This window comes from Furipterus horrens, unplaced genomic scaffold (genome assembly GCF_987537825.1).
Source record: "Furipterus horrens unplaced genomic scaffold, mFurHor1.1.pri manual_scaffold_11, whole genome shotgun sequence".
Lineage (NCBI taxonomy): Eukaryota > Metazoa > Chordata > Mammalia > Chiroptera > Furipteridae > Furipterus > Furipterus horrens.
Window position 1 is genome coordinate 9,222,735 of NW_028327181.1, and position 20,072 is coordinate 9,242,806.

At 49.6% G+C, this 20,072-nt stretch overlaps 1 protein-coding gene across 1 annotated transcript in view; it reads left to right on the plus strand.

Annotated features, from left to right (window-relative positions):
• Window positions 1–2,610: 2,610 nt before the first annotated feature.
• Window positions 2,611–20,072, plus strand: part of SRRM4 (serine/arginine repetitive matrix 4) — a 131,866-nt gene continuing 114,404 nt past the window's right edge. Inside the window, exon 1 of the mRNA XM_090292501.1 lies at window positions 2,611–2,814. Within this exon, the coding sequence (XP_090148627.1) occupies window positions 2,684–2,814 (131 nt within the window). The 5' untranslated portion in view covers window positions 2,611–2,683. The remainder of the gene's footprint in view (window positions 2,815–20,072) is intronic.

Here is a 20,072-nt window from a genome sequence, read left to right on the forward strand (position 1 = left end):
AATTCCTCTAATCCTTACAGCTAGTCTGCTTAGACACAAGACATTTAATTTTTATGGAATCTTTATATTACTGATGAAGAAACAGAGGCACAAACAAGTGACATTACTCCCCCTCCAACGTCACTGTTAAGGAATGGCAGATCTGGGATTTGAACCCAGGAGGTATGGCTTTGAGACACTGAACTTCCTACTCGACTCGCAGGTTAGAAGTCTCAACACCATGTGCTCATGGGTACCTGACGGTTTTTACACAATTCCACGGGCGACTCTCATCCCCCGAGCAAAAACACAAACTGCTTTTCACAGGCTGCCTTTCCTCCCAACAGAATCGCCGTGGGCAAGTCACTTGACCATCCTGCTCCCCAACTTTTTCACCTCCTCACCTGGCTTGGGCTACTGTTCAGGTATCAAATGAGGCAGTGTCATGCAAATGGAAACTTTATCAGTGTTTCGGGAATTTAGAACAGGATCCTGCTGGGAAATGCTCATTGATCTTGTAGGGTTAGGGTCTCACCTACCTCTTCCATGCAACTCGCACCCCAAATATCATGACTAACTGTGGTTTTAAATGTCCCAGGCTACTTAAGGAAGCAGCTCTCAAAGGCACTTAAAACGACAGCCTCAGGGTGGGAAATAGGGCCTCAGAGTAAACGGGAAGTCGGGGATTTTTGAGAGGCAGGAGGGGAGGAGAGGGGAGAGGCGGTGTTCAGACTTTTCCTTTCCTGGACCTCCAAGCTCCCCAGCCCTAACCCCACCTCCAGGTAGCGGCAACCCACTTTACGCCAGCAAACGCACCTCTAGTCGTCGACCAGAAGAGGTCACTGCAGAGCGAGCGGCGCTCCCAGGCCCTCCCAGGAGCAGGCACACAGATACCCAAACACACATATATATGGCATATCCGACCTATATGCGCTTCTAGACCAATAATACCCGGTTACTCCGGGTTTCTTTTTCCTTCTCCTCCCCCATCTTGTTCTCTCTACACTCGCTCTCCCCTTTCTGCCCCAGTCCCCTCCTGTTCCCTTTCAAAGAATTCCTGAAGTTCACATTTGCAGCTGAGGTCCCTGGGTCCCCACCGCTATCAGCATCAGCAAGAGCGTGGGTTTATTTGCGCTGTGGCGAAGACCCGGTGCCAGGCGCTTGGAGGCGTTTAAAACTTGGCGAGTTTTCCTTCCAGGAGCCTGCAGCCTGGGGACTGGGAGCAGTAGCTGCTGAGATTAAGGAGAGGGCTCCAAGGCGAGATGAGCAAAGGGGTCCTACAGTTATTTCTTTTTTCTTAATGAAAACCCTGGGAGTGGAAGTAGAGAAATTCTTCTGCCAAGACCCTGTGCCTCGAGGATGTCTTTGTGGTTCTAAGCTTCCACTTTCTGGGATCGGGGTTGAACTGGGAAGGAAGAGAAGATGGAGAGAGAGCGTGCGCCCAAAAAGTAACTATCCCCCTGTGCTCCTCAGATTTCCCCCTCAACCCCCCCCCCCAAACGCTTTCTTTTCCAAAACGGACTCCTCTCCAGAGACAAGCTGTGTTAAAAAAAAGTGGCTGCAGCCAAATTCCCCCGGAGTGGGTGTGATGGGGGGGTGGCAGTACTCTCTCTGCCCCCGGGTTTGGCAGCGGGGACGCTGGGCTGGCTGGCTGTGAGGCACAAAAGCGCCGCTTGCACAGATGTAACGCTGCGCCCCTCTGCGGGTGGGGCCGGGGGGAGGTGGCGGTGTCGCGGCTCGGCAGATGGCGAGAAGCCGAATTGATGACGGATTGTCCATCAACTAGCACTTTCTGGGTGGTGGGGATCTCGAGGCGCTCAGGCGTAAAGAGGAACACAGGGAACCCCCTTTTCCGGCCTATGCAGCCCCTCCTAGAATTGGGGGGATGCAGGTTGGCTTGGGTGGAGAGGTTTAGTTTTTTACTCCCCCCTTCAATAGGAGATCCGCTGCAGGACTTGCGAAGGGGCTGGGAAGGGAGGGGGCCAAGCCCAGATCACACCCAAGAAGGACAGGGAAGGGCCCGCAATGGTGGGGGAGGAGAGGGGGCTGGTGAGCAGGGTCTGCTCTCTGGTTCAGCTCGGGGTGCCGGGAAGCCAGGGTGGCTTCCCCTGGGGGTTAGAGCTGCAACTCCGTAGCCGCGGGGGCCCTAGTGACAAGCGCACGCCCCGCCCTTTCTCCTCCCCGGACCTGCGGGCTTTTGTTATGCAGATGACGGCTGGAGGCTGAGCCGGAGGAGGCGGGAGTTGGTGGGGAGGAGGAGGGAGGAAGGTGGGGGGCGGGGGGAGGAAAGCGCAGCTCCAGCGACCAGCCTCCTCTTCCAACGTCACATTGTGCGAGAGACAAAACCCGGGCGCGCCTGAGCTCACACGCGCACGCACGCACACAGACGACCCCGTCGCCTCTTCTCTCCTGGCGCCGGCGTGAAAGCCAGCCTTCCCTTCCCTAACTGGGGCGCGCAAGCTCAGCGAGCTCAGAGGGCGGCCCAGAGTCAGCCCAGAAGCCGAAGAAAGCCAGAGGCCAAGCCTTCTTTCTCCCCTGCCTGCCGGGCTGAGGTGCCCCATCCCCCGCCCCGAACCCCGATCTTTCCCACCCCACCCCTCTGGGTTTCGGGCGGACAGAGCCCAGAGCCCGGTGCACCCCGGTTTGGAATCCACGTTTCAGCACTTCGGACAGCGCCCGGGTGTCCGGTGCCTTTGGCTTGGCTATGGCCAGCGTTCAGCAAGGCGAGAAACAGCTTTTTGAGAAGTTCTGGCGAGGAACCTTCAAAGCTGTGGCCACCCCACGTCCTGAGAGCATCATTGTCGCCAGTATAACAGCCCGCAAGCCGCTGCCAAGGTAATGACCTCCTTCCTAAGAGGGGAGACCCTGGCGCTCCCCCTTTCTGCCTGTGCCCCAGAGCCGTGAGGGGTGGATGCAGACAGCTGGGCCGGAGTGCCTGTCTTTTTCTGTCCCTACGCGCTCTCTCCCGCTGGAACATGGGGACTAATTGCTTGTAGGAGGTGGAAGCTGGTGAGAAGGGACAGGCTGTCCTTAACAAGGAGCGACTCAACTGTGCTGACCTGGCAGCTTCTACTCAAGAGGTTTTGCTCGCTTAGGGTGGTCAGTGTAGGTGGGGTCCGACTTGACTGAGAAACTTTTCCTGGTATCACAGAGCTCAGAGCCCAGGGCGGGGGAGGAATGGTGGATCCGGGGTGGCTGGAGGTGTGAAAAAGAGAACATGAGGGTTGATCCAGCTCGAGCAGTGCTCAGAGATAGTGGCACATTTCTATACTCAGCTCAGAAACTAGCGAGCTCTGAAGGTTTTGACAAACGCCCATATGCTGTTCCCCCAAATACACCCCAAAAGCACCCCCCTCTGTGCCTTTCTGGCTGCCGCCACTGCTGAATTCTCTCCAGCATCCAGGACTCTGAGCTCGGGAGTCAGGGAGGAGCCTTCCAAGATCTCGAAGATGGTCTTGGAAGAGTTTTATCTGGTTGGAAAAAGAAAAAGGATCTGATTGCTTTGAACTCAGGCATGAGAAGAGATTCTTAGATGGTTGGTGGGCATAGTCTGCTGGGGGGAGACAAGGGAAGAGATGAAAGGGGTGCAGAAAGGAGAGGAGGACGTGGGGTGGACCAGGGGGAAGGCTGAGCAAAAGAGAAGCACTCCAAGCTAGAGAAAACCCAATTCTTTTCCAGGAATCATTCCATGTAGAGGAGTTTGAGAATGAAAGGGAAAAGTCTATGCCCTGTGTCAGGGAAAATCAGGGTCGTATGAAAACTCATCATTTGCTGGCGTTGGGTGAGTGGTTTAGTGGGAGATAAAGAAGTGGACCAGGGGGGACCACTTGGAGGGTGTATTCATCCTGGCAGCTACATTAGGGGGGTAGACTGAAAACATGTCTGGGAAAGTGCTTCAGAGAGAATGCCTGTTCTGGCACCGCTGAATCTGAACTTTGCAGTGACTGTGGGCTGGAGGGCTGACTGGCCATCACACCTAAAATCAAACCCAGCCCGGGGAACTCCTCACGGTCTCATAGGGACCTGGCTCATCCAGGTCTTTAGAAAAATGGGTGTCCCACGTTGGGAATGGGTGGTGATGGGCCAGCAGGAAGTAGTGGCTGCAATCAGCACCAGCCAGTGTTCGTGGGTGGGAGGGAAGGGACCCCCTCTGACATGGGCTGGAGAAGGGGAACAATACCACCCAATGCCATCAGAAGCTGATGTTTCTCTGCTTGGAAGGAGGCTCTTTGCAGGGAGTTTTGACGTCAGCGGTTTTATCTTGGGTTTCTGCCATCCGTTCCACCTTTGGAGTGCACCTACTGTTGGCAAATCAGGTGCTGCGCTAGCCCAAAAATACGTCCTTGTAGAAGGGACTGGAGGGAATTTCACTGGAAACTAGAAATGTGGCATTTGGTCCAGAGTCATCCATATATGTCAGGGGTGCAGGGAGAGGAGGACAGACTCCTGGTGGTATTTTAATTGTGAAAAGCACGCTACCCTCGCCCTTGGCCTGGCAGCCTCTCACTGGCATGCTCTTTTCTTCTTCATATTCTCAATCATGTACATTTCCCACAAGGTTTCTCCAACTCTCATGCTTTTTGTATCTTCATATAAATTCCAATTTACTCCCTCTGAGAACGTCCCAATAGCCAACCCTCCCTGTGCATGTATTATTTCACCCCTGGTGTCTTTTAATGTTCTGGGTCTCCACCCCTGAGGTGAAAGTCTGAGCCATGAGCCCCTCATCTGTCATGTTGGTAGGACCCTCTTCTTACTTCTGTAACAGGTGTGGCCTCCCTGCAGAACAGATTCCAGTTTTATAGCTGTTACTCCTGGCTTGGGGTGGAGCATGAGCAGGGAGCATCTGTATCTAAGTCTTCAGGAAAGGCTGGCTTTGAGTTGTCTTTTAACAGACTGTTTATAAAACCTGAATCATCCCCATTCTCACCCCATCCAATGATGGTCAGTTTCCGCCTCCTTTTTAATATTCCATGCTTACTAAGCAGAGTCCTGAGGACAGAAAGCAAGGGAGACACCAGCACAGCATCAGGTGGGGCCCAGCGGCATTCTCTAGGGGCAATCTGGGAACTTGGTCTCATTGGAAATGTTGTTTGGTTCCCCGAGTCCAGCCCGGTTCACGGTCGGAAGACCCGCTCCTGTGGCTGTCTGCAGGGAGATGGGGGAGGAGGCGGACGAAGCACCAGCCAGTTATGTTGGTTACACACTTAGTGTTTGTTTATAGATGAGGGCTACCCCCTGAATGAACTTCCCCGGGATATTTTAAGTCTATCTCTGTAGATAATTTAGTACCATGATAGACACGGACATTCAATTTGCTGATTTCGTGGCAACATGCATAGATCATACAAGCACTGGGAGCAAAGCATCCTCTATTCCCTCTTCCCCCTCTGCTCCCCCTCTGTGAGGCATACTTGATGAGGCAATAGCTTCATAATGTATCAAATTGCAAGCAGCTGTCTGACTCAAATGTCAGAACAGTATAGCAGAGTGGGAGGCAGTATATCCTAGTGGTTCTGAGTTCAGACAGACCTGGGTTCCTGTTCTGGTTGTCATTTAAGCTGAGTGTCCTAGACAAGTGGCTTTACCTTGCGGAGCCCGTTTCGTTAGCTTGAAAATAGCAATAATAAATTAGAGTAGCCACCTGGGGTAGTGAGCTATAAGGAGTGAGTCCGGTAAAGCACCTCCCATAGTATGTAGGCATAGCGATTGTTGACTGGACACTGCCTCTAACACAGACGGCTCGGCGCTGTGATGGCCAAAGAAAATCAACAATTCCTCCCAGTCTTGTGTTCTTCATGCCCACCCATTTCTCCCCGCCACTAATGCCACCAATAAAAATGGTGGGATTTCATCTCCTGTCAGGCAATTACATCAAGATGCAATTCACACACTCCAAGTGGGAGTGTTCCCATAATTCCCTGCCCTCAGGGAAGGTGAGTTGCTTTATGACCTGACTCAGCTAGGGGGTGGGGGCTTATCTGGATTCAGCAAAGATTGGTACAACATCTTTATGGAGTATTCTTTCGGTTTGTATTGAGATATAACCAGGTGCTACCAGTCTAGAGAAGGCTCGAACTCCTTGAAAATCACAATTTTAATCTCTAGTTTCATCAAGTCTGGAGTGACTATATAATTTGTGGTTCCTATCAAGAGTGAAAAGGGGTTGCTGGGCGTAGTTTTTCCAGGATGGGAGACCGAACAGAGACTAACCATCCCAAGCAAACCAGGATGTAAGGTCGCCGTAGTCAAAAGAGAGCAGCATGAATCCATTAGATACTTGGAGTGTAAGTATCTTATTTTGTCCCCACCAAGGAAATATCATCATTTTCCTAGGCATTAATTAATTATCTTTGTTAATTGCTTAGTCTGGAAAAGTTTGTACCCAAGAAGTTTGGGCTCAAAGTGGAAAACCTAGTGTTTGAGGCTAGCTCCAGTTATAATCATGGAGACCAATAGTAGCTGAGGACTTAATGAACATGTAAAAATCATTTGTAATTAGCATATCAACTGTTTGTGGATACATGTGTGCTGATAAAGGGCTAGAGAGAGGGCCCCTCTTAAAATGGAATAAACATTTTCTTTACAATTCTTCTGGCAAGCAATTAATTTTCTTCGAAAAGCATTTCTATTCAGAATAGCCCAGAAGCAGACTTCAGCCCAGTCCCTGTCCAAGGGATCATAAATTCCAAACTCTTGGAGATTTTACTGCATAAAGGGAAAGATGGCCAAATTGTAAGTCAGGAAAAATGCCATTGAACCATTTAATTCAAGACTCTCCTTCATGCCAAGAGATCAGTTGGCACATTTGCGCTGACTGTCCTTAGGAGCAGAGTGAGGGGGCTACTGGCAGGTGACTTCCTGACAGCCTACAGAAGGGCCAGCGTCGAGGCTCATGGACAGTGCTTGCCTTGCCAATGAGCGAAGGCTTTTCTCTGGGAAGGGTGCGTTATTGCTTCAGTCCAACCTCTCCTTCTGAAAGGTGACATTTGTTGATGGCAGAGAGGGGTTGGTAGGGGATCATGTCCGACATGCTGTGTTCTTTTGGCAATGCTCTAGTTTAGAAACCTGGGCTGCGGTGGACTATTCGGTGAAAGTTGGATGCATTCATTGTGTGAGTAGACGTGGTCCAAATCCAGCAACAGATTAGCTCTCTCCCAGCACCACTCCCGGTCCTGACACGCTGGGGATTCTGATCAATGCAATCCAGAGACACACACACTGCAAATAGATTTGACTCTCGCTAGTGTCAGAATGGAGCTCCCGAGACATAGACGTCTGGCTGGCTGGGAGATCAGACATGTCAGCTGGTGTGGGGCCAGGAGGTTGGATGACATGCCACCTGGAAGTGCTTTCTAGGCCTGTGTGAGTCTCCATGAATGCCACCCCTACTCCGAACCACTGAGAAGGAGAAACATCCCTAAACACTTAATTCCCTTCATGAGGAAAGAAGCCTGGGTCATGTGCCTTCTGCTCCATGAGCACCTCAGGCATGCTGCAGGGACACAGTAAATTTTAAAAATATTCTTTCTTCCAGATTTTGATACTTTCCTTTGAGGTGCAAGAATTTGCAGGAGCTTAACAAAGCCCGAGTTCTGTAATTGCTTCTTCCCAAGACTTTCCCTGAGGTGTGAGAGAGTGTTTCTGAGGTAGAGAAAACAGCATGATTAAGGGCTTGGCACTCTGAAGTCAGAACTACCCAGGCTGAAATTCTGCTTGGCTCTTTCCCAGCTTTGGAGTCCACTAGTCATTCGCCGCTAAATGCCTCAGTTTCCCCATCTGTAAACCACTCAGTGGATAGAGTTGTAGTGAGGCCTGAATGGGGTAATTCATATAAAGAACATGGCCCAGTGCCCAGCACAGACCAAGGTCTCCATAACTGCAGTCTCGTTACTATGACATGAGCTACCGGGGGAGACAGGGTCGGGGAGGGTGCCACGCCCCTCACCGCCCGCCTTGGGGCTGCTTGGTGGCGGTGGCTGGGGCCCATTGGCCTCTGCCACTTGCCCAGCCCGCTGCTCTGATTCACTTGAGACTATGATTTTGCCATTCCCTAACGAGCCACTGAAGATGTGTAGAGCCTTTGGGAAAAAAAAAAAAAAATCTGACAGGCCTCAATGGCAAACTAACCAATCAAAAGATATGTTTCCTTCCACCCTTCACAGATGCTTACTGGCTGCATGGCTTTTGGCAAGCAACTTGGCCTTCGCAGTCTTGGTTTCTTCATCCACCAAATGGGGCTAATAATAGCAGCCATGGCCAAGAGCTGCTGTGAGGACTGAATGAACGAATTTCTGGGAAGTGCCGTTTGGCACACAGTAAGGACGCCGTCCATATTAGCTCTTATTATTAATAATAAATTATAGCTTTTATTAGTGCTGCATGTCAGGCCCATCAGGGAAAAACTCAGTGTCTCCCTTAGAGGGCCTCCGAAACGTACTCACAAACACGCGACTACGACCCGAAGCAGACCGTCTGAAGCACTATCTCATACATGCAGGCATGCAGACAGCGGGTGTGGAAAACCAGAGGTGGGAGAAGCCCTCTATGAGGCAGAGTCCCTTGCGTATAGTTACGCGGTTACCCTTAGTTATCTGATCTGTAAAATGACAATGATTCATTCATTTCATCAGTTTTAACTATAAATGCAAGGGATGATCAGAACAAATAAGGCTTCTTATCGCCAGTAGAGTCTCCAGAAAGATCTTTTCCTTTCCTAGAAGAAAAGCAGGTTAAACTCTCTGGGTGGACCCTATCTGCTGGGGGACCACAGTGCTAATGAAGGAGGGCCGTGGAAGAGAACTGCTCATGTAATGTAAAATTACTGACTTCCCTGTGAGTGGCTCAAGGATGCAGCCCTGACTGGTGCGGCTCACTGCGTTGCCATCCTCCTGCAAACGGAGGGGTCGCCAGTTCAATTCCCGGTCAGGGCACATGGCTGGGCTGTGGCCGAGTCCCCAGTTGGGGGTGTGCAAGAGGCAACCAATCGGTGTTTCTCCCTCACATCAATGCTACTCTCCCTCTCTTTCCCTAAAAAAAAAAAAAGAAGCAGAGCTAGTGTGGGCCATTGGGTTTCCTGTCCTTCATGGTCTAGCTCTGGCTAAAACGAAATTCAGTCTGCATTCCCTGAGCAGTCACCAGTGGTCGGGCGGATCAGAGTGAGCCCACACGCGTTCAAGACAAACTGCGCAGGGAATGAGAGCATCATGTGGCTAAAAAATAAAGTTGTACCTTCATTCATTTGACAGTGTTACTGAGCTCCTACCTGATACAGCCGTAAACAACATGAAATTCCTCTTCTTGTGCAGGGAGAAGAAAGAAACAAATAAGATCAGGTGGCAATCAGGGCTTCAGAGAAGAATCAAACAGGGGAAAGGGGTGGAGGGAGAGGGCGGGGCTCCTGTGTCGAATGGCCTGGTCAGGGACCTGCATGAAGAAGGAAGGGAGCAAGCTGTGTGGATAACGGGGGGAAAGTGTCTGAGACAGAGGGAACAGCATGTGCAGAGGCCCAGAGGCAGAAGCATGCTGGGTATGTCTGAGGAAGAGCAAGGAAGTCAGTGCAGCTGGAGCAGAGTGAGTGAGAGCAAGACAGGAGAAGACTCCGTAGATGCAGGCAGGGGACAGATGAAGCAGGGCCTTGTTACCCCGTTCAGGCCTCCCCGGGTTCGCAGCTCCTAGACTGGGGACAGGGAGGGGGTCCCATGGGGCTCCTGCTCTCTCAGTTGGGGTCCTGGATCTGAGCTGCTTTTCTTGGCCCTGTCTCACAATCCTAATGCAGCCAAGGATGACTTTGAAGCAGTGTCGGAAGCTTAGCTGGGCCCTCCCTGTGTTATGGACAAGCATGAAATTTACAATCTCTGATTGTGATCAATCAGATTAGGAAATTGAAAAAGACACCGTTTAGACTTCCAAATAGCAGTGGCAAATCTTGTTCCCATGATGGTGAGAGTCTGGTGCATCACTCATACTCGTGCGTGCAAATCTAGACTGTCCCCGTCGCCCAAGAGCCCGCTTCACTACACACCCACAGCACCCTCAAAGTTGCAGTCTGCTCCGTCTCTCTCTCTTCCCCACCCCCCACCCCCACTGAGATTTTGTTGAGGGAGCTCCCATATGCCACAGCCTGTGTGCGGAGCTCCGTGAAATAAAACACAGAATTAAGATGTCACAGAGACAAAGCCAAACCAAATCCAGGAACAATGCCGAACCCTAAAACAGTCATTAAGTAATTCACGTCTACATGTGTCTGTTCAAAACAAATATTAAGATCCTCTGGACACAAATGTTTCTCATCAGGAGAATCCCCCAGTTGCCGGATTCCCAGGGCTTACATCCTGCTGACAGCTTCACTGAGCAGAAACCCCCAGATCGCTGTTCCCTGGCTTTATTAAAAGTTAAGCTTATGCTAGTGAGCTGGAATTGTATGAGACAAACACCACCCCCACAGGAGGAGAGGTGCCATCGGGGCCTGAAGTGTGTGCATCCATGGTGTGTGTGCATTCTCACTCATGGGAACGTGTGTGCTGAGCTCCTCACCTTCTCACGTGCCCGGTCCTGTGCTAAGAAGCACATTTCATCTGTTACCTAGTTCCAGCCTCACAGTTGGTCTAGGAGGCAGGTGTTTTTAAGACCCTGTTTTACAGATGAAGAAACTGAGGCAGAGAGAGTGGAAGTAGTCTGTTCAAGAGCACATGGCTGGTAAGGCTCAGAATTGGGATAAGAGCCCAGAGCTCTTAACTGGCATCTTTGTAGTTCAGTACACTTTGCAGACAAGGAAAAACGGAGGCCAGGGAGGGGAGTGTAGCTTGTCCAAGGTCACACAGTTTGGAAGTGATGAAAGTGGGATCCGAACTCAGGTCTGCTCAAGTACAGCTAACTGCATTTTCTTTTTCTGTCACTGTGGTTCAGCTTTTAAGGTTGCGGGTGTTTTTGTCTTGTTTTGCTCGTCTTGTTTTACGTCCAGTCGGGGCAGTCGCATTGTTACAGTCCCATCTCGCAACCCTGTCCTTACCTCCTTGCCTATGCTCCGCACGGAGCCGGAAGAACCTCTTTGAACAGCAAGTCAGACACTCATCTCCAGCCCTCCATCATTGTCCCTTGGTTTACAGAATACAGAGCCAACTCCCTGCCAAGGCTTAAAGTTTCTTCACAGTCCAGGCCTTGCCCACCTCCCCAAGATAATTTCTGAAATACTGCCCCTTGCTCCCTTTCCTCCTGCTGCACCCTACTCCTTTTAGTTACTCAAACTTTCTGTGACCTTCCTGCCTCAGGGCCTTTGCACAGGCCGCCAGGAAAGCTCCCTTCTCCCCGAGCCCCTAATTTCCACCTGTGGCACTTTCAGATCTCAGCTCAAATGCTGTTTTCTCAGGGAATCCTTCCATAAGGCTGAGACTGGCTCACACCCCACATTATAGGCTCCCTTATCACTATAGTACTCCTCTTGGTTTTTTATCATATTCGTGATCTTGTATTGACTGTTCGATTGCTGATTAAAGTGCTCCTCTCCTAACAGATGGTAGGCTGCATGAGGACCATGAGGACAGGGACTGTCTGTGTGCTCGTTGGTGTATCTCTCTCACCTGATACATAGCAGAGGACCAAACAAATGTCAGATCGATGCCTTTTGACACTTTCCCTTCATCAGATCACCTTCGTGCCTGATAGTGTGAACTGTATGGAATTGCCAATATTTGAAAACAGCAATGTTTTGTCCTTTGAGAACTGTTTGAACTATGGAGGGCAGACACCATGTCTGTCCCATTTCTTGCTCTATCTCAACTCCTAGGGCGGTGGTTGGGAGCTTTACATATTTGTTGAATGAGTAATTAACTAGAGCATGCAGGTGTATAAGCACATAGAACAGATGAGGAAACTCAGAGATGTACAGCATCAGAATTTTAGAGCTAAAGGGTTTAGAGATCATCCCGTCTCCTCACTTCACATGCAGAGGGGTGAGGGATAGGTTTTATAATACGCGTAATGTTTTGGAACAACAGCGTGTATATATAATTTATAAGTAAGTATACATGTAGGGGGGTTTCATTCTCAAAAATCTCTTACTGAGTACGCGATCAAAAGATCTTCAGGGTTCACTGATCTGACTCATCTCCTCGTTTTGCGGATGGGGAAGCTGAGACCCACCAAGGGGGAGGGGTTTGCCTAAGGTCTGCCCCCCCATTCAGCCTGAGTGAGCTGTGTGCAGGCAAGTGGTGTCTGCCCAACACCAAGGTTCACGTTTGAACTTCCCTGCTGTGATCGGTGACCAGACAGCACTCCCTCTTGCGCCCGCCACCCCGCCGTGAGATAGGGCACCCTGCCCCAGAAAGACTGCCTGTGGCATATGCTGCCCGGAGCCTGGTCTGGGGACCCCGATGAGACGTCCATCTGGACCCAGCCTGTGCCTAGCAGAGCAGGTGAGCAGCTCTGGCTGTTTCTGGGATTGTATTTCAGAGCTTCCAGCTGATAAGGAGGCTTTTGTGTGGCCAGCCTCCCTCCCACAGCCAGGTGGCAGGTGAGTCCGGGGTCCAGGCCACCCTCATGGGGAGCGGGTATTTGGGCAGAGGTGTGCAGGGTGGGCTCAAGACCACCACTGACCCTGGGATACTTGTTTCCAGCAGGACACCATTGTCATAATAGCACCTTCCAAGGGTTAGGTTCGTACAAGCTGGCATCACCTCGCTGTGGCATTGAGCCAGAGGGGACCGCTGAGGAACTCATAGCCAGCTTCTTCATTTGGTAGATGGGGAGACTGAGGCACAGACGGAGCACAGGGCATTCTGGGGTGCGTCCGACGATTAACATCAGAGCCATAGCTGAGATATGGACCATTTGACCCCCTGTCCTAAGACACTGTACTGCTTAGAGTTCCTTGGGGAAGAAGGCAGAAAAATTAATTTATTCCCATTTCACAAACGGGATGGGTGAGGCTCCAATATGGGAAATGACTTGCCTGAAGTCACATCATGAAATAAGGACACATTGTCACTCTCGCTGCTGTTGTGGTGAAACAGTTCCTATTGATTGCATTTGATCCTCACAACAGTCAGTGCCAGGTTTATGACCATTCTGTAGATGAAGAAACTGAGGCTCAAGATCTTACAAAGACCCCGAATCAACCTCGGGTCTCTTGACTCCAAGTTCAGTGTTGCCATCCCACTGGGGGTCCAAATCTCTGACCCCAAGAGCTTGTGCACTGAGCATGGGTCTGCCAGGCAGGGGGAGGGATGCACAGCCACCTCTGGTCATTGAACAGCCTGCACCCCCTCCGCCCCCCCCCTTTCCTGATGCCTTATCATTGTGGGTACCAGCTTCAGGCCCTTTCATCTGCCCCCGTGTATGCTGTGTCTTTCTCCTAACGAGAGAGGCTCTTAGAGTGATGTCCCTTTAATGGTGATGGGTGAGGGGTGGGTAGATTGGTGTGGAACCCCAAAACTGGAACGGGGACACCAAACTCAGGAGCCTGAGGAAGAAACATCATTATAACTCATTCCTGCAGGGACCAAACTGTGGGAAAATGGGCCCCAAACTGCATGCATCTGGAGGATTATGAGGCTGGAAACCTCCCAGCTTGTGGAGAGGGTTATGTGTGACCCCAAAGAAAGGACATTTTGGCAACTAAGAGTTAGGATTGGCCTTAAATCTCCTTGTCCTACGTCCCCAAACTCATTGCTTTATGGAAAGAATCCAGCAGCCCAGCATAGTCAAGTAACTTTTCTAACATCTCACTGTCTATTAAAGCCATAGATGGTGGATTCTAGAAAAGGGGAAAAGAACTAATAGGATTGTCATCTACTGGCTGCATCCACCCACACCCCAGGGTGCTGGCTGTTCCACCCGGATCTATGGCATTTATGTCTTGTTAGCAAATCAGCTCTCAAACTGTCCCTGGTGGTGTCCTGAAAGCAGGAGCCAGTGACTGGTGTAAGTGTTCCTAGATATCTTTGCTGTTTTCCATCAACAACACAGGGACTCCCATCTTGTGGCCTGGGCAAGATGCCACCAAAAACCATCCTGATAGTTACTATTTCCCCACCCGCCCCTCCAATCCTGAGGAAGGCACCAAGTCCCTTTCACCAAGGAAATGTTACTAGGACATATGCCAAGGGAGGGGTGTTGCATAGTTGGGTGAGTTCTGGCGCTGTGAACTTGGGTTTGAATTCTATTCCACCACCTATTAGCTATATGACCTTGGGCAAGGCCCTTCCCTATCCTGAGCCTCAGTGTCCACATTTGTAACACTGGACAACAATCTCTAACTTGGATGATGGCTGATTCCTGGTATGACTATTTGGTGTGGTTGCCCTTGGAAAGTCAGGCTCTTGCTCAAAAGAGAATCAGTTTAGGAGAGGGAGAGGGCAAAGAGACTCTAGGATTATTCCCCTAATCAAGACCCCTTCATCTCAGAGCTCATGGGTTCCATTCCCTATTATACAGATGGAGAATTTAAGGCTCTGAGAGGGATAGACACTTGCCTAAAGCCACACAGTGAATCAGAACCAAGGTCTCCTGATTCCCAGGGTTCACTTCTCTGCTTCAGCGGCCTCATGAATGTCAGTTTTTCAATTCCATCTGTCAGTATTTTAATAATAGCCACTAGTGGAGTACTGACTATATATGCCCATCACTGAGCAAAATGCTTCATCTGCCGTATATCACTTAATCCGCTCAACCATCCTATGAGGTAGTTAGATACTATGACAGCTTCCATTTTGTAGATGAGAAAATGAAGGATTAGAGAGGTGAGTAACCTGCCTAAATTTGCACAGCTAGGTTATGTCAGAGGTAGGTGATTTGAATCCTCTGCTGGTTGGGAATACCTGCTCTGCCAATCCCCTGGCACAAGAAGGAAAGGTTAGAAAAATTAGCACCATAGAGAAACAAGGAAGTTCTTGACCAGCTGGTTACAGTTCTCAATATATGGCTCCCTTCTGCTCCATCCCAGTGCCACAGTGATGCATGAGAGGAAGCTGGGCGCAGGGCCTGTGTCCACCTCATACTGCCCAGCAATTTTATTTTGGGGTGAGCAAACTCACTGAGGCGGTGTGATGCCACATTAATGCAGCAGCCTTCCTGGAAGCAAGTTTCCCTGGGAAGGGAGAAAAACAAGGAGAAATTTCTTGAGTGAGAAATTTGGACTTCTAATTGCAATACCTACCTCAGGCTGACCCATTTAGATGCAGTCATTAGGCTATCAAGTTTATTCTTCATAGGCACAGTACTGCCTGCTGGCTGAGAACTTACACACACACACGCACACACACACACACACACTTCGTAGGCACAGTACTGCCTGCTGGCTGAGAACTTACACACACACACGCACACACACGCACGCACGCATGCACGCACTCAGCAGCCACTCCTCTATTCATTTATTTGTCCATCCACTACCCAGTCATCCATCCATCTACCCTGTGTCCATCCATTGATCAAGGAACCCTGCATTCATTCTTCATTCGTTATTCCAACCATCCACTCATCTGTTCTCCAGATATTTGTTTATTCATCCATTCGCCAACTGTTTTCTTCTGCCATTTATCCATCTACCCACCCACCCTCAACCAACCAACTGACATTTATTGAGCATCTCCTTTGTGCCTTCACCATTTCCCTATATTTATGGTAACATAAGGTTTATTCACTTCACTTAATAGATAAGAAATAGCAGTTCAATCATTTCTTTTCCAAGACCTTACAGGCATTGGAAGAACATTATCAAACCACCTGTGGAAAGGAATAACTCTTCAAGATAAAGAGATAAGAGATGTTGGTAGTTATCCCGTCCCACATGCCTTATCTCCTTCAAGCCCCTTAAGCTTTTGAGATGGGTTTTATTAGTATGTCCAGTTAACAGACAAGGAAGCTGAAGTTCAGGAAGGTTACGTAACTTCTCCAAGGTGACACAGCTAGGAAGTAGATCCAGGATTCAAACCCAAGCTTGCAAGGCTCCAGCAGTTAAGATTTCAACTACCAAGTCTTACTGACGCATGGCTTGGCCAAGATCGGTCAGCAGTTCAGCAGAATGGGAGCCAAGGTTGCTGATCAGAGGCATTTCCATCCGTACCTACATTTAATGGACCACGGGCACGCAACTGGGCCTGGGTCCATGGAGTTCAGTCTCTGAGGAAGTTACTCTCAGCACCCAACAGTGAAATTCAGAGAGGAAAGAGATATTCCTTAGAGTATCAACCAAACGTATGCAACTGAGTGGATAAGGCAGGAAGGCAGAAAAAAAGTTCCATAGAAGGTGTCAACAGCTTCAACCAGCCGGTACCGTGGTCCCAGTTGTCTGAAGCGCTGTGTTGGGATGGGTTCTGGTGCTCTATCTGAGACCAGTGGCAAAGAGTGTGTCGATCAATGAGTGATGTCTGTCGCTGGTACAGGAAAAGGAGGTGGCAGCACGAGGGCAACACATTTATCTTTCCCCGGAAGAGAATGCCACAACTTTTGGAAGGATCAGATCAAGTACCAACCACTGAACACTTACTACGCGGTTGGTACCATGCTCTTGACATTCGTTGTTTCAACTGGTGTTCATCACAGGGCACCCCCTCATTTTACAGGTGAAAAACGAAAAACCAACAGAACCTCAGAAAGGCAGTCACTTGCCCAAGGTGAAAGATGGTAGTCAGTGGCTAGTCAGCCCTGATAGCTACTGTTAATTACATAAACCATTAGGGTGATGGATAAAAATGTCGATGGAAGAGCAATCCCGGAACCTTTTAATTAGTGTGTGAACATATGTAGTCGGCTAGTGGGCTTTGTCTTGTGACAGCCAGTAACTAGCACAGGACCCAGGACACAGCTGATGCCTGATACTGATTTACCTAGAACCATGACCAGGCTGTGCTAGACGCCCTAGGAGGGGGTGGTTTAGTGGGTCAAGAGGCTTGGCTGTGCATATGTAATCGGACAGCCGTCGAGTTCTGTGCTGGGCACAAACCAAGTATATGATAAACACTTGTGGAATCAACCAGCGCTAGAGGACGGGGCTACCGCGTGGGATTCAGAAGACGAGACAGAGACCGTCTTGGTAAAGGTGGGGTTCAAGGCCCAGCCTGCCCGCTGCCGACTCACAAAACGCCAAGCTAAGCTGGCGTAGGCTTGGGAACAGCCTGTGGTCAGGGACCAGAGGTAAGCGGATCTCCTCAGACCCGTCAGGCGGCTGAAGCAGCACGAGGAGGAGGAGGAGGAGGAGGAGGAAGTGGGCATCCTGGCTCTGTTCTGCCAGCAGGATGCCGGGAGGCTGCAGAGCAGATTTGCTGCAGGGACTCCGGATCTCGGGGTCTGGACCACACCAGCTTCCTCCTGCCCGGAACACCTGAGTGCCACGTGGGAGGGGGAAGGCGGTGTGGAAGGGGGGCCTCAGGGAGCCCCATCTCCTCTTACCACAGCCTTTCCCAGCTCTGGCTAGCCCTGTAAAGTGTGGGGGCGATTCATCATATCTGCAGAGTTGGCATGTTGCATTTTTAAAGAATTTCAAATTATGAAATCACCGTGAGATGGGTAGACTTATGTTTTTCCATTTCACAGATGGGAAAACTAAGACTAATAGTTATTTTAGTAACAACAGCAATAACAACCATAGCAACGACAATGTAAGTTAGATGTCCTACTAAGCATTTCGTATATATTCACTGAAGCTTCACAGTACCCTATGAGACAGGGAATATATTTATACATACTTTGCAGATGGGGAAACGGAGGTTCAGAGAGGTCAGAAAATCCAGTCCTATCTGATTCCAGAGCCTATGCACTTAAACTCCATGCCAGTCCACTTCCTTGTCAATCTACTAATTCATTTATTAAGTAATAATTTGCATTTCTGTGGTGTTTTTTCATTTTCCAAATATTTTATGTGTATGTGTGCCTTTGAGCTGTGCCATACCGCCATAAGGCAGGTGGAAGAAGTATTCTTTTTTCTTCACATGCTTTGACACATAAAATATGGTGCCTGGAGTTGGGAAGGTCCTTTTTGCTCTGTTCTGCCCAGTACTTTGTACAGTACGTGTGGCATAGGGTGCCGTGAACGGTACAGCGAAGTACCTCCGGCACTGCCCTGTATTTCACTTCCTCCAGCTAAAAAAAGGTGGGTCCATAGTCGTCATCCTCACTTTGCAGTGGGGAAAACTGGAGCTCAGAGAAATGACAGCACTCACTCAAGGTCATGCGGCCAGTAACCAGAGAAGCAGGGATTTGAATCCAAGACCCCTAACCACTATCCTATGCTGCTCCCCGGCCTCTCCGTGTAGCCCTATCTGGGTCCCAGGGAGGAAGGGAATGTGGGAAAGCTTTGTAAGCGGATTGAATCCACCCATCCACTTGGGCTGCCCTCCTGTCTCTCCTCATCCCGTAACTACAGGGAGACCCAATCAAAGCCCTACCCTGCGTAGCTCTGTACCCTCCTGGTCTCCAGCCTGCCCTGAGCCCCAGGCCCCGGGAGTCTGTGGCATCCTTGATTCTCGATTCTCCCGGGGACATGCTGAAAAGATTGAAGTCAGCAATTGCGTAAATCACTGACTATCAAAAACGAGGGCAATTTTATATATATTTTCGGTTTCCATTTCCCCTACTCACTTTCCCTCAAGGGTTTGGGATTGTTAAGTAGGCAAGCTGGTCAAGGTTATGAGGGGAGGTCACCCACTAAGAATGAGATATCTTCTATGCATGGATATCTAGATGTGGCCAAGACAGCGCATCCAGCAGAACCCTAGAACGAAGCCCTCGTAATGGGCAGTAGCAAGATCAGAGGGACACTGGAATGTCCCTGGCCTCCCAAGTCCCCTCTGGGCTTGCTGTAATGGACTGGATTTAGTCACTTTCATGGGTGCCCTCCCTTTTCAAAGCCCAGTTGGATCCTGAACCTCTCAACCATGTGGCCCCAAAGTCCTCCCAAGCAAACCATCATAGAGAAAGTACTCAATTGTTTTTCAATTCTTTCTATAGATGACAATATTACTAAATTGTCACGTGAGGAATTGATCAGAATATGCAACCAAGTAAAGGAAATCTAGGGAATAAAGTATGATAGTAGTGTTTCAGGCTGTTAATTATATATATATATATATGTTAGATTCTGGATTTTAGGGTGTTTGTGGGTTTTCTCAGCTTTTGAAATTTTGTCCTGTGCTATTATCCTCTCATTCTAAATAAATACAGAGTATAGCAAAAGTAGGTTTACAGTTGTGATTGTGTAAAACAGTTTATTCTTATATTCAATATTATTTTTAATTATTGTATTATTTTCATACAACTGTAAACCTACTTTTGCCCCACCCTGTATTCATTTTGGTAGCCAATATCATTTCTGAAATTATATATATATATATTTTTTTTTTGAAAGTCCCCCCCCCAAACAGTGTAAGCTTCAGGCCCCCACTTGGTAATGTCCCTGGTTCTAAGAGTTTGAGATCATAGGATTTTGCGTTCCAAGAAACCAAGGTTTGCCTTCAGCTGAGCCCGTTGGGGTCACTCTCACATCCTTTGGGACGAGGTTTATTAGGATATTTGATTCCCAGACTTCACAATCCTAAAAGGACCCCCTTTGTGCCCAAAACATTTGTAGACCAGGCTGGTGAATTCCAGGAGGCTGGGCAAAGCAGTGCAGTTTTCGAGGGCCGCTGCTCCTGGAGGTCAGCTTTTCCTTGGTGGCTCCATGCATTTCGGCCTCTATTTTTTCCCCCCTGCAGTTAACAGATCTGATGAGAGAACTAGGTAGGTCAGGGTCAGCAGGGGCTCCAACCTCCTAATTTACAGGCAAGTAAACGGGCCAGCGTGTGGCAGCCGCGGGTCCAAGCCCACCCGGCTCGGGTGCCAACAGCCAGGGCTCCACCCAGTGAACAGACGGCCTCTCCACTGGGCTGCGCTTTGCTCCCCCCAGGGAAGGCACCTTGCTTCCTGCTGAGGAGGAAGTGGGCGATGATTTTCAAAGGAAATGGGGAACGATTTCCAGAGCCTAAAAAATACAAACATCCCATTGCTGGCCAAGCCATAGCCTCATTTTCCAGGACCTATTTTCTTTGTTTCTTTGGCGATACCCCTGGCTCCCCTCTGTTATGATTTCACTGTATTTCAGGGACACCCAACTGGTTTAC